General features: G+C 39.5%; 1 protein-coding gene across 4 annotated transcripts in view; it reads left to right on the plus strand.

Annotated features, from left to right (window-relative positions):
- Window positions 1-14,301, plus strand: part of LANCL1 (LanC like glutathione S-transferase 1) — a gene marked incomplete at its 3' end in the record, with an annotated part of 51,767 nt that overhangs the window by 24,034 nt on the left and 13,432 nt on the right. For all 4 annotated transcript variants that reach the window (XM_082631279.1, XM_082631282.1, XM_082631280.1 and 1 more), the window contains exon 4: window positions 8,547-8,754. In XM_082631279.1, coding sequence (XP_082487405.1) covers window positions 8,547-8,754 — 208 coding nt within the window. The remainder of the gene's footprint in view (window positions 1-8,546; window positions 8,755-14,301) is intronic.

A 14,301-nucleotide genomic window follows, 5' to 3' on the forward strand; every position in this document is an offset into this window, starting at 1 on the left:
TTCACTTTCAGATTTTTCATCATCAGTATATAGGAATGCCAGAGATTTCTGTGCATTAATTTTGTATCCTGCAACTTTACCAAATTCATTGATTAACTCTAGTAGTTTTCTGGTAGCATCTTTAGGATTCTCTATGTATAGTATCATGTCATCTGCAAACAGTGACAGCTTTACTTCTTCTTTTCCAATTTGGATTCCTTTTATTTCCTTTTCTTCTCTGATTGCTGTGGCTAAAACTTCCAAAACTAGGTTGAATAAGAGTGGTGAAAGTGGGCAACCTTGTCTAGTTCCTGATCTTAGTGGAAATGGTTTCAGTTTTTCACCATTGAGGACGATGCTGGCTGTGGGTTTGTCATATATGGCCTTTATTATGTTGAGGAAAGTTCCCTCTATGCCTACTTTCTGCAGGGTTTTTATCATAAATGGGTGTTGAATTTTGTCGAAAGCTTTCTCTGCATCTATTGAGATGATCATATGGTTTTTCTCCTTCAATTTGTTAATATGGTGTATCACGTTGATTGATTTGCGTATATTGAAGAATCCTTGCATTCCTGGAATAAACCCCACTTGATCATGGTGTATGATCCTTTTAATGTGCTGTTGGATTCTGTTTGCTAGTATTTTGTTGAGGATTTTTGCATCTATGTTCATCAGTGATATTGGCCTGTAGTTTTCTTTCTTTGTGACATCCTTGCCTGGTTTTGGTATCAAGGTGATGGTGGCCTCGTAGAATGAGTTTGGGAGTGTTCCTCCCTCTGCTATATTTTGGAAGAGTTTCAGAAGGATAGGTGTTAGCTCTTCTCTAAATGCTTGATAGAATTCGCCTGTGAAGCCATCTGGTCCTGGGCTTTTGTTTGTTGGAAGATTTTTTATCACAGTTTCAATTTCAGTGCTTGTGATTGGTCTGTTCATATTTTCTATTTCTTCCTGATTCAGTCCTGGCAGGTTGTGCATTTCTAAGAATTTGTCCATTTCTTCCAGGTTGTCCATTTTATTGGCATAGAGTTGCTTATAGTAATCTCTCATGATCTTTTGTATTTCTGCAGTGTCAGTTGTTACTTCTCCTTTTTCATTTCTAATTCTATTGATTTGAGTCTTCTCCCTTTTTTTCTTGATGAGTCTGGCTAATGGTTTATCAATTTTGTTTATCTTCTCAAAGAACCAGCTTTTAGTTTTATTGATCTTTGCTATCGTTTCCTTCATTTCTTTTTCATTTATTTCTGATCTGATTTTTATGATTTCTTTCCTTCTGCTAACTTTGGGATGTTTTTGTTCTTCTTTCTCTAATTGCTTTAGGTGCAAGGTTAGGTTGTTTATTCGAGATGTTTCCTGTTTCTTAAGGTGGGATTGTATTGCTATAAACTTCCCTCTTAGAACTGCTTTTGCTGCATCCCATAGGTTTTGGGTCGTCGTGTCTCCATTGTCATTTGTTTCTAGGTATTTTTTAATTTCCTCTTTGATTTCTTCAGTGATCACTTCGTTATTAAGTAGTGTATTGTTTAGCCTCCATGTGTTTGTATTTTTTACAGCTCTTTTCCTGTAATTGATATCTAGTCTCATAGCATTGTGGTCGGAAAAGATACTTGATACAATTTCAATTTTCTTAAATTTACCAAGGCTTGATTTGTGACCCAAGATATGATCTATCCTGGAGAATGTTCCATGAGCACTTGAGAAAAATGTGTATTCTGTTGTTTTTGGATGGAATGTCCTATAAATATCAACTAAGTCCATCTTGTTTAATGTATCATTTAAAGCTTGTGTTTCCTTATTTATTTTCATTTTGGATGATCTGTCCATTGGTGAAAGTGGGGCGTTAAAGTCCCCTACTATGATTGTGTTACTGTCGATTTCTCCTTTTATGGCTGTTAGTATTTGCCTTATGTATTGAGGTGCTCCTATGTTTGGTGCATAAATATTTACAATTGTTATATCTTCTTCTTGGATCGATCCCTTGATCATTATGTAGTGTCCTTCTTTGTCTCTTCTAGTAGTCCTTATTTTAAAGTCTATTTTGTCTGATATGAGAATTGCTACTCCAGCTTTCTTTTGGTTTCCATTTGCATGGAATATCTTTTTCCATCCCCTTACTTTCAATCTGTATGTGTCTCTAGGTCTGAAGTGGGTCTCTTGTAGACAGCATATATATGGGTCTTGTTTTTGTATCCATTCAGCCACTCTGTGTCTTTTGGTGGGAGCATTTAGTCCATTTACATTTAAGGTAATTATCGATATGTATGTTCCTATTCCCATTTTCTTAATTGTTTTGGGTTCATTATTGTAGGTATATTCCTTCTGTTGTGTTTCTTGCCTAGAGAAGTTCCTTTAGCATTTGTTGTAAAGCTGGTTTGGTGGTGCTGAACTCTCTCAGCTTTTGCTTGTCTGTAAACGTTTTAATTTCTCCATCAAATCTGAATGAGATCCTTGCTGGGTAGAGTAATCTTGGTTGCAGGTTTTTCTCCTTCATCACTTTAAGTATGTCCTGCCACTCCCTTCTGGCTTGTAGAGTTTCTGCTGAGAGATCAGCTGTTATCCTGATGGGGATTCCCTTGTGTGTTATTTGTTGTTTTTGCCTTGCTGCTTTTAATATGATTTCTTTGTGTTTAATTTTTGACAGTTTGATTAATATGTGTCTTGGCGTATTTCTCCTTGGATTTATTCTGTATGGGACTCTCTGTGCCTCCTGGACTTGATTAACTATTTCCTTTCCCATATTGGGGAAGTTTTCAACTATAATCTCTTCAAATATTTTCTCAGTCCCTTTCTTTTTCTCTTCTTCTTCTGGAACCCCGATAATTCGAATGTTGGTGCGTTTAATGTTGTCCCAGAGGTCTCTGAGACTGTCCTCTGTTCTTTTCATTCTTTTTTCTTTATTTTGCTCTGCAGCAGTTATTTCCACTATTTTATCTTCCACCTCACTTATCCGTTCTTCTGCCTCAGTTATTCTGCTATTGATCCCATCTAGAGTATTTTTTATTTCATGTATTGTGTTTTTAATCGATGCTTGATTCATCTTTAGTTCTTCTAGGTCCTTGTTAACTGTTTCTTGCATTTTGTCTATTCTATTTCCAAGATTTTGGATCTGGGAAATAGAATCTTGGATCATCTTTACCATCATTATTCTGAATTCTTTTTCAGGTAGACTGCCTATTACCTCTTCATTTGTTAGGTCTGGTGGGTTTTTATCTTGCTCCTTCTCCTGCTGTGTGTTTTTCTGTCTTCTCATTTTGCTTATGTTACTGTGTTTGGGGTCTCCTTTTTGCAGGCTGCAGGTTCGTAGTTCCTGTTGTTTTTGGTGTCTGTCCCCAGTGGCTAAGGTTGGTTTAGTGGGTTGTGTAGGCTTCCTGGTGGAGGGGACTAGTGCCTGTGTTCTGGTGGATGAGGCTGGATCTTGTCTTTCTGGTGGGCAGGTCCACGTCTGGTGGTGTGTTTTGGGGTGTCTGTGGACTTTTTATGATTTTAGGCCACCTCTCTGCTAATGGGTGGCGTTGTGTTCCTGTCTTGCTAGTTGTTTGGCATAGGGTGTCCAGCACTGTAGCCTGCTGGTCGTTGAGTGAAGCTGGGTGCTGGTGTTGAGATGGAGATCTCTGGAAGATTTTCGCCGTTTGATATTATGTGGAGCTGGGAGGTCTCTTGTGGACCAGTGTCCTGAAGTTGGCTCTCCCACCTCAGAGGCACAGCACTGACTCCGGGCTCCTCAATTTGGGATGATGTGTTGTCTATTCATGTATTCCACAGATGCAGGGTACATCAAGTTGATTGTGGAGCTTTAATCCGCTGCTTCTGAGGCTGCTGGGAGAGGTTTCCCTTTCTCTTCTTTGTTCTCACAGCTCCTGGGTCTCAGCTTTGGATTTGGCCCCGCCTCTGCGTGTAGGTCGCCGGAGGGCGTCTGTTCTTCGCTCAGATAGGACAGGGTTAAAGGAGCAGCCTCTTCGGGGACTCTGGCTCACTCAGGCCGGGAGGGAGGGAGGGGCACGGAGTGCGGGGCGAGCCTGCAGCGGCAGAGGTCGGCGTGACGTTGCACCAGCCCGAGGCGCGCCGTGCGTTCTCCCAGGGAAGCCGCCCCTGGATCCCGGGACCCCGGCAGTGGCGGGCTGCACAGGCTCCCGGAAGGGCGGTGTGGGCAGTGACCTGCGCTCGCACACAGGCTTCTTGGCGGCGGCAGCAGCAGCCCCAGCGTCCCACGCCTGTCACTGGGCTCCGCGCTTTCAGTCGCGACTCGCGCCCGTCCGTGGAGCCCCTTTAAGCAGCGCTCTTAATCCCCTCTCCTCGCGCACCAGGAAACCAAGAGGGAAGAAAAAGTCTCTTGCCTCTTCGGCAGCTCCAGAGTTTTCCCGGACTCCCTCCCGGCTAGCTGTGGCACATTAGCCCCCTTCAGGCTGAGTTCTCGCCGCCAGCCCCAGTCCTCTCCCTGCGCTCTGACCGAAGCCCGAGCCTCAGCTTCCAGCGCTGCGCGCCCCGGCGGGCAAGCAGACAAGCCTCTCGGGCTGGTGAGTGCCGCTCGGCACCGATCCTCTGTGTGCGGATCTCTCCGCTTTGCCCTACCCAGGTATGTGGGGAGTTTCTTGCCTTTTGGGAGGTCTGGGGTCTTCTGCCAGCGTTCAGTAGGTGTTCTGTAGGAGTTGTTCCACGTGTAGCTGTATTTCTGTTGTATCCGTGGGGAGGAAGGTGATCTCCGCGTCTTACTCTTCCGCCATCTTACCCGGAAGTCGGTCTTCCATTTTTTTAACAAAATAATTCTAAAGTCTAAAACAATTCAGAGCATGTTTTTACAATTAAATTCAATCAATTTTAAATCTCATTTCAATATTTTCTGGTCTAGAAGAAGAGGTGAAAGGGGTAGAAGAGGAAGCAAATCTTGATTAGTCTACCTTTTGCATAGCAAACAGTATAGAAGGACATTTTATCTGCTGCTCAAATCTAAGCCCAAGAATATTCTTGATTAAGTAACATATTCTGTGATTAAAGAAAAAAAACATTAAAAAGTTTAAACTCCGTTCATCATCCTGTATTGAGCCTCATGACCAGTTTTGATGGTTGTCATCCTAGAAGCCAGTAAGAAACATTCTTTCTCATTATATTAAATGTCCTTTAGGGACTGGAATCGTATTTGGAGATGAGTTTATGAATGGATACAACTGTAATCTTCCCCCCCAAACCTGGCCCTCCCCTAGAGGTGTTTGCCATCTCAGAGGATGGCACCATTGCCCATCTAGCTGTTGAAGTTAGGCATCTGGGAGTCATCTTGATATTTCCCTCTCAGTCGTTCCCCACCAGGTTCTGTTGACTTTTACCTTCCAAGACAAGTATCTTTCCAGTTCAGTCTCACGTCATCTTTGCTGCAGCTACTCTTGTCTCTCACTTGTGCTCCTGAACTATCCTCCTGAAATTGCTCCTCCTGCCTCCACTGTACCATATACTCTTTTCCAAACCCTACAGTTCAATTACGGTGAACTTTTAAAAACATGATTTAATTATGCCCTTGAATGGTGCTTTTCAAATAAAACCCAAAATCCTGAGCTGGTTTATAAGACCCTATGTGGTCTACCTTCAGCCTACCTCCCCAGCTTTGAAGAGAGCTGTATTCTTTAGGAGTAGGCTTACTAGCATAAGGGGAATGCACCTAAAATAACAGTCGCTTTAACACAACAGAATTTCTGTCTTGTGTAAAGCAATCGGTGTGTGGCAGCTTCACAGTCCTTCAGGTTCTAAGCTTCTTTGATCTTGATGCTTTACCGTCCTCATCACAGAGCTGCCACTTCATGGTCTAAAATGGCTGCTCCAGCTACACCATCACATCTGCATTCCAGCCAGGAAGGAAGAAATGGCAGGTCCCCTCCCTTCAAGAACATTTTCTGAATTTACCCCCATTATTCCCACTATGTCTTATTGGTCAGAACTTACCCATGCACATGGCCATACCCATCTGCAAAGGAGACTGTTCTGGGCCGCCATGTGCTTAGCTAAAATCCAGGGCAGTATTGTTTAGAGAAGAGGGAGATAGATTTGGGGGGACCACTTAGCAGTGTCTATTATAAGAGCTAAATCCTTATCTTCCAGAGTGGAGTGTGAATCAAAAATAACTGATAAAGAAAAATCAAGAGAAAGTACATAGCATATTATTAGAAATATGGAGGCAGATATTAGAGGAAATAGATAAAATGATTGAAAGTGGTTGCTTCTGGGAGACAGGAGTAGATTGGGGCAGGAGACTGCAAATGCATATTAAGCCTTATAGTACTGTTTGACTTCTTCCATGAAGAAGAAATTTATTTTGATAAAAAGTACATTTTGAAAAGAGTTTTTAAAAGCATGGACTGAGGCCAGGGTTGTGAGTACACATAAGGACTGGATGAGTTTACCCTGCAGAGCCCTTGAAGTTGTGTTTTTATTTCCCACCTTGCCAATTATCGCTCAGCCTTCAGTATTTATGCAAAGGTGTTGTTATATGCGTGAATATTGTCAAAGGTTAGAAGATCATAAGAATCAAGTTCAAGATACTTGGTCACAGGCAAGTCCCCCATTTTTTCTATTATTAAATTAGGCCACCTGGGGTATAAAATATTGATGAGGCATTAAATGTCTTTGACTTAGGCATTTTGTCTTATTTTCCTGACCTAGACTGATTGGTAATAAGGTTGTCCAGGAGGATTTTTCTGATTGGCAGCAGCACTCCTCACTTCAAACCCTTTTCATCCTTTAGTGTCTTGTAGCAGGGAAGAAGGTAGGCACTGTAAACTGCAACCTACAGAAGATTGCTTAATCAAAATATGCAGACACAGAGGCCCGGAATGAAAAGACAGAGAGAAACAGAACCTGAGGTGATGGAAAGCTAATTGTCTGCTGATCAAAAAGAAAAAAAAAATTTTTCATCTAAATGAAATATTGTGAGACTTGAGAAATGATTACCTGTTTTTCATGAGAAATGCATCAAACCTTAAAATTACACACCTTAATGGGTTTTGTTTGTTAAATGTTTAGGCCAAGAGGAATTGTTGATAATAAGAGACAAAGGTCTGGAAAGGAAAACCATCACTGGGCTTGTATTTAATCACTTTTTATTTTCTCAGATCTCAGTCATGTCATTATCTGGCCTCGGTCCCTACATAACTTAATCAGGGGAGTACAGGCAGTGATGGGAACAGGAGGGCAAAATGAAAGGGTAACAATTTAAATGGATTGCCTGCAGATGCCTGGTATGGATGGAGATGAAGCCTATTAAGGACCTAATTCTAGAAGAAGCTCTTGACATTGATCATTTGTGAAAAGGAGAATTTTTTTTTCTTACCCACGTACAGGTTTTGTACACTTATGTCTACAAAGCTTAAGTATTGGTACATCTGATCAGCAGCTTGTAGAATTACTAACACCAAGTCACTTTGAAAGAGTAGACAAGGTTATTAACTTTGGCAGAAAATGAATATTTGGCCTTAATATACATGTGAAATTGAATTGTCTGTAGCACAAAGCTTTGGAAATTACCCATGCAAGATAAGAAAACTATCTAAATTTAAAATTGTCCTCAGTACAGTGAAAAGTAATTTTGCAAACTGCATTTTTACTGCATTGAAATCCATAAAGAGATTGGCTCTGTTAATTTAGATTTAAACAGAGGTTCTGTGTCTTCTAAAAATGGTAAATGAGATGGAAAATGCACTTTAAGGGGAGAAATGAGTTTCTGGAAATGCTGCAGGCAGGCAGGCTCCCTACCCCACATCTTTGAGTCTGCCCTGAGACTAGTCAGCTTCAGAGGAAAGGCTCTATCTACTGTGACAGGCATTTGGAATGAGGACATGCAGACAAGGCCTCAATTACATATAGCAGGCTTCAAGAGTAGGATAAGAAGCAAATCAAGTAAAGCCCAAAGCAAAAGGCATTGGCAGCTTTTCTAGTATAGTTCCTAAAGTGGCTGGGTCCTTGACAGTGAAAAAAAAAACAAAACTGGGAAACTGAATATATTTTCTTAGATCTCAAATAACTTAATGGTTTTCTTATAATCCCCTGCCTGGAACAATACTGGGATAGAGGATTTGGTTACTCTACCTGTCTTCTCATGCAAAAAATGATCTTCTATATAAAGAAAAAATCTAGTTTTTCATTCCCTAGTCTTTGAATCTCTTTAGCTCTTAAGAACAAACATTTCTTGTTTAAGTAAATTATTATTTGTAAAATAAATAGGTTTTTTTTTACCTATTTACCAAAGGTTGATTACCTATTATTTTAACCATCAAAAAGAATACATAAGCATAATAACCAGAGTGCAACAAGGATTAATATTAAACTTTAGGTTTAGAGTTCTTAGAGTTCCTATTTTAATTTAGAGTTGTAATGATGAGGAAACTGAGAACAAGGAACTGTCTGCCTACTGTTCTTAGAGCTGCTTAGTAATAAAGCTGAGTCTAGACTGAGGTCATCTGAACTTCCAGATAATTTACGTATTTGTTATAGCTTATCAAAAATCAACACTGCTGAGTAGACAGTACACCAAAATAATACAGTCAACTGCTCTTTCCTCATCTGTACATGATTTTCTTTTTGCTTTTCAGGTATTGCTGTGCTTTACTTACACCTCTATGATGTGTTTGGGGACCCTACCTACCTACAGATGGCACATGGCTATGTAAAGCAAAGTCTGAACTGTTTGACCAAGCATTCCATCACCTTCCTTTGTGGGGATGGGGGTCCCCTGGCAGTGGCTGCTGTGGTGCATCACAAGATGAACAATGAGAAGCGGGCAGAAGACTGCATCACCCGGTAATGATGTTTCTGAGAATTATTATCTAAACATTATGCCTTAATTCTGTGTGTGTTAGCAAAAGAACACTTTATTGAATTTACTTTTCTCTCAGCAGTACATCTTACTGCTGTCATTTGATCAATCACATTATTCCTGAGTTGTAGTTAAGAAACAACCATTATAATCCTTATTTTATTGCAAGGTATAATGACACTGGGCTTCCCTGGTGGCGCAGTGGTTAAGAATTCGCCTGCCAAGGCAGGGGACACGGGTTTGAGCCCTGGTCCGGGAAGATCCCACATGCCGCGGAGCAACTAAGCCCGTGTGCCACAACTACTGAGCCTGCGCTCTAGAGCCTGCATGCCACAACTACTGAAGCCCGCACACCCTAGAGCCCATGCTCCGCAACAAGAGAAGCCACCGCAATGAGAAGCCCGTGCACTGCAACCAAGAGTAGTCCCCACTCGCCACAACTAGAGAAAGCCCACGTGCAGCAAGGAATACCCAACACAGCCAAAACATAAGTAAATTAAATAAATTTTTTAAAAAAAGATATAATGACACTGACATGTTCCAGATCAAACATCAGTTCCTTAGCATAAATGAGATCAAAAGCCTAGTCATGTGATTACTAATCCAATGTGCTATCCAGGATCAATAATTTGAAGAAACATGGTGCACGTGCTGCAGTGGGCTGGGAGAGGCCTCTGAAGGGAACACAGAGTCAAAACTGCTTTGCTTACAGGCAAATGACATGCAAATCCAGATTTTGATTTTTAATGTAAATCAGGGCAACCCACTAGAATTTTGTGAATCATGAAGAATTATGAAACTTTTATACAAATAAACTACAGTTTTTGCTTTAGTAGAGTTTATTGAACACTCTTTCAGAATTCTACTAAGAAATCTGGTTGCCGTGCAACTCTTCAGGCCGTGCTGTTAGGCTCCCCATAAGTATGCTAACACGCAGATAGTTGCAATTACAGCAGAGGTTTCTTTGGTTTGTTGTTTAATAGACTTGACTTTTTAGAGCAGTTTTCAATTCACAGCAGAATTGAGAGGAAGGTACAGAGATTTCCCATACACCCCCTGACCCACACATGCATAGCCTCCCCTGTTATCAACATCCTCCACCAGAGTACACTTGCTGCAATCAATAAACCTGCATTGACAGATCATAATCACCCAAAGTCTGTAGTTCAGTCTTGGCATTGTACATTTCACGGGTTTGGGTAAATGTGTAATGACATGTATCCGACATTATAGTATCATACAGAGTAGTTTCACTGCCCTAAAAATCTTCTGCGCTCTGCCTATTAATCCCTCCTCTCTTCTTCCTAACCCCTGGCAACTATTGGTCTAACCCCTGGCAACTAAAGGCACAGTTTTGCCTTTTCCAGAATGTCACAGAGTTGGAATCGTATAGTATGTAGCCTTTTCAGATTGGCTTCTTTCACTTAGTAATATGCATTTAGATTTTTCCATGTCTTTTCATGGCTTGATAGCTCATTTTTTTTTAGAGCTGAATAATATTCCATTGTCTGGATGTACCACAGTTTATGTATTCATTCACCTACTGAAGGACACCTTAGTTTCTTCCAAGTTTCGGCAATTATAAACAAAGCTGTTAAAAACATCCATTTGCAGGTTTTTGTGTGGACATAAGTTTCCAGCTCTTTCTGGTAAATACCAAGGACCATGATTGCTGGATTGTATGGTAAGACTATGTTTAGTTTTAGGAGAAACTTATAAACCGTCTTCAAAAGTGGCTGTACTATTTTGCATTCCCACCAGCAGTGAATGAGAGTTCCTGTTGCTCCACATCTTTGTCAGCATTTGGTGTTGTCAGTGTTCCAGATTTTGGCCATTTTAATAGATGTGTACTCGTATCTCATTGTTAGCTTAATTTGCATTTCTCTGAGGACATATGTCTCGGGGCGTCTTTTCATATACTTATTTGCCATTTGTATATCTTCTTTGGTGAAGTGTCTGTTAAAGTTTAGCCCATTTTTTAAGTGGGCCTGGCAACATTTTAATTAGTGATCATCTCTGAGTTGACCATGGTTTTTGGTTCCCACTATTCATTCTTATAAATTACTGTTAGAATCACATTATCACTTCTGATTTTATTTGTTGAGGATCCCTCTGCTTTAGAGGTTCACAAGCAAGTCTCATTCAATGAATCACCCTTAACTTTCATAAAAATAAATTGTAGTGGCCTTTATAGTCTATATATAATGCCAGCCTCTCTCAAAATATGTACAGCCAAATAGTAATAGTTTGGTATGTGAAGAATGTTAATAGGTATTAAATGAAAACAAGAGTTGTGTATTCAGACACAGTGAGGAAACACTAATTAAACAAAGTTACATATGTGCCTTTACTGACTGCTCAGAGTGTTCAGTAGCTTTTATATTTGGGGGAAACCCAGGGGACTCTAGGGAACAGAACTTGCCATGCTTGTCATGTAGGCAGCCCTTTTTCCTCAGGACATCTTCAGGCCTGTGGTTCTAACACTCTTTGGGGAACAATACCATATATTAATACTGGTTTATTATAAAACACTCTTAAGAGAGTAAACTAAAATTTCTTTTGTTTTGATACCTTGGTATTGACGGTGTTTTTGTTATTTATATCTTTGTTTTATTACATTTCAACAGTATTTTATTTATAGACTTGCTAAGGTTAAAAATATAAAATGTGGATATATGATAGGAAATAGCCTGTTTGTGGATGCAGATTTAATTTTTTAGATTTCTAGAGTTCATGGCAGACCAGAAAGAAAAAAAGAATTATTTGTAAATTACTTTCACATCTCCTCCCTTTTAAGGGAAAAATTTCTAAGTCTTTTCAGTTCAACTTGAGGAAATCCAACATTACTTGATGTCATCAATTATTTAATAAACCTAGTGGGCTTCCCTGGTGGCGCAGTGGTTGGGAGTCCGCCTGCCGGTGCGGGGGGCACGGGTTCGTGCCCCGGTCTGGGAGGATCCCACATGCCGTGGAGCGGCTGAGCCCATGAGGCATGGCCGCTGAGCCTGCGCGTCCGGAGTCTGTGCTCTGCAACGGGAGAGGCCACAGCAGTGACAGGCCCGTGTACCGCAAAAAGGAAAAAAAAAAAAAAACACTACTTATTTGTTTTACTTTTTACCTCACCTTTTTCCTCACATCACACAGCCCTTTTATATCACAGACACTCATATTCTGCGTGTGGTGTGTGTTGTGCTCTACTGCCAGCAGAGTATTTCAGCTTACCATTCCTGTATCTGCTTAATATAGTGGTCTTTCAGAATCATAATCTTGAGTTTTAGAAACCAAAAGGACCTTTGGGATTAATGAAAGTCTAATCCTTAGACAAACTGAAATCCAAAGAAATCAGTTTCCCTAAGGTAGGGGTTCTTCGCTTTGGAATTTTGAGAATCTTAGGGCTTCCAGAGGTATATAGAAAACCCCCAAATTGTATTCAACATGGAGAGAACATTTATTACACTTTTCTTGGAGGGGTCTGTGACTCCCCAAAGGGAGTGTGTGTGCACGTGTGTGCGTTCATGTCCAAATTGTCCACAGTTGTCTGAAGCAAGTGTTGGGGAAGATAATAAATAGCACTAGTTCTTCCTACTGCTTGATTTATACTGTCTGTTTTCTCCCTTCCTTCTATACAGAGATAGTTGGTGTCACTACACAAATAAAGAGCATTGCCTGTTTTGTGCCCAGTTAAGTGACTATAGCATATAGCGTGCTTTGGGGCCAGCACTTACAATGATGAAGCACTTTGGCTTTCTGGTCAGAAAATGTTATACCCTGTCTCTTTTGTAGTGTGATGAGTAAGAAAAGGACTTCTTTTTAAAAAGTTACAAACTTTTGATGACAAAAGGCAAAAACTCTCCCAGTAACACCCTGGGGAAATATTGGTAGGAGTGGAACAGAATTATCCTGTTTTTATATGTCTTTTTTCTTCCTTCAGTGACTTGCCTCTTCTAAAGATCAGTTGCTATTAATATCAACATAGCAAAACAAATAAATGGAGCTGCAATGATATGGGTTTGAGGGTTTCTGAAAACATATAAAATAATCATTGGATTGATAAATGCTGTCATTTGCATGTAAAACATGGATTTAAAGTCCTGCTTTTAGTAATTGTCAGATCCAACTAATAAGTTTTATTTTTTTAGGGAACGTACCAACAATTTTTTTCCTTTGTCTTTCTCTTTCTGACTTTGTTTTTAACTTTTATTGAAATACGGTTGATTTACAATATTGTGTTTCAGGTGTACAATAAAATGATTCAGTTATATATATAGTATATATATATTCTTTTTAAGAATCTTTTCTATTATAGGTTATTATAAGATATTGAGTACAGTTCCCTGTGCTACACAGTAGGTCCTTGTTGATTATCTATTTTATATATAGTAGGGTGTATATTTTAATCCCAAACTCCTAATTAATCCCTCCCCCTACCCTTTCCCCTTTGGTAACCATAAGTTTGTTTTCTCTGTCTGTGAGACTGTTTCTGTTTTGTAAATAAGTTCATTTTATCATTTTTTAAATTCCATATATAAGTGATATCATATGATATTTGTCCTTCTCTCCCTGACTTACTTCATTTCTAATAATCATCTCTAGGTCCAGCCATGTTGCTGCAAATGGCATTATTCCGTTCTTTTTTATGGCTAAGTAGTATTCCATTGTATATATATATACCGCATCTTCTTTATCCATTCATCTGTCACTGGACTCTTAGGTTGCTTGTTTGCTTCCATGTCTTGGGTATTGTAAATAGTGCACTATGAACATTGGGTTAGATACATGCAACTAATCAGTTTTAATGAATTGAATTTAAATCCAGAAAAAATGGAATACTTCCTTCTTAAGTATTATTATAATGAGATGCACTGAACAATACTTTATTTTCGAGTATTTGAAAGGTACTTGCCATCAACTTCCCAGATGCAAATGTGTTTGGTTGCAAAATAATTGGTATGCTAATTATATATTGCCACCTAGTGGTAATGCAGGTCATAGCATTGGCAAATAAAGGAATGGTGTTTTCTAATTCAGTGGTTCAAACACATTTTATTGAGGTGAGGACATCATTGGAGTTAGTGCAATATGCAATAATTGTTTTTAGTAACTCCCATAGAGCAGTATTTGTTTAAAAAATTGATAGTCATTTCCCTCTTTGAATAGTTCTTTCAATACCCTTTACAAAAATCAAGAGTGCTTTTCTATCTCTAAATTCTATACAGTTTGATACATTTATATTAATAATAATAAATTCTTATGAAGACTCTGAGATGTTCATTCTGTTTACTACAACAGTTGAGTTTGTATCTAGTAATAGATTTTATTAAGTTCTCAACATTACTGAGCTGCCAGTTCTGGTGTGAGAAAAAAATAGAATTTTTGTTAATAAATGTTTTTAAGTTATTTAAAAATATTAGGGGTATTGTGTGTGTGTGTGTGGTATTGAAGTAGAAAAAAATGGTCCATAACCACCCAGATAACTCTGTTGGCACTGGGGGGAAAAAAGTCCATCAAGGTATTCCAAGAAAATTGAAAGC

Source organism: Mesoplodon mirus, assembly GCF_964341445.2.
Source record: "Mesoplodon mirus genome assembly, chromosome: 8".
Lineage (NCBI taxonomy): Eukaryota > Metazoa > Chordata > Mammalia > Artiodactyla > Ziphiidae > Mesoplodon > Mesoplodon mirus.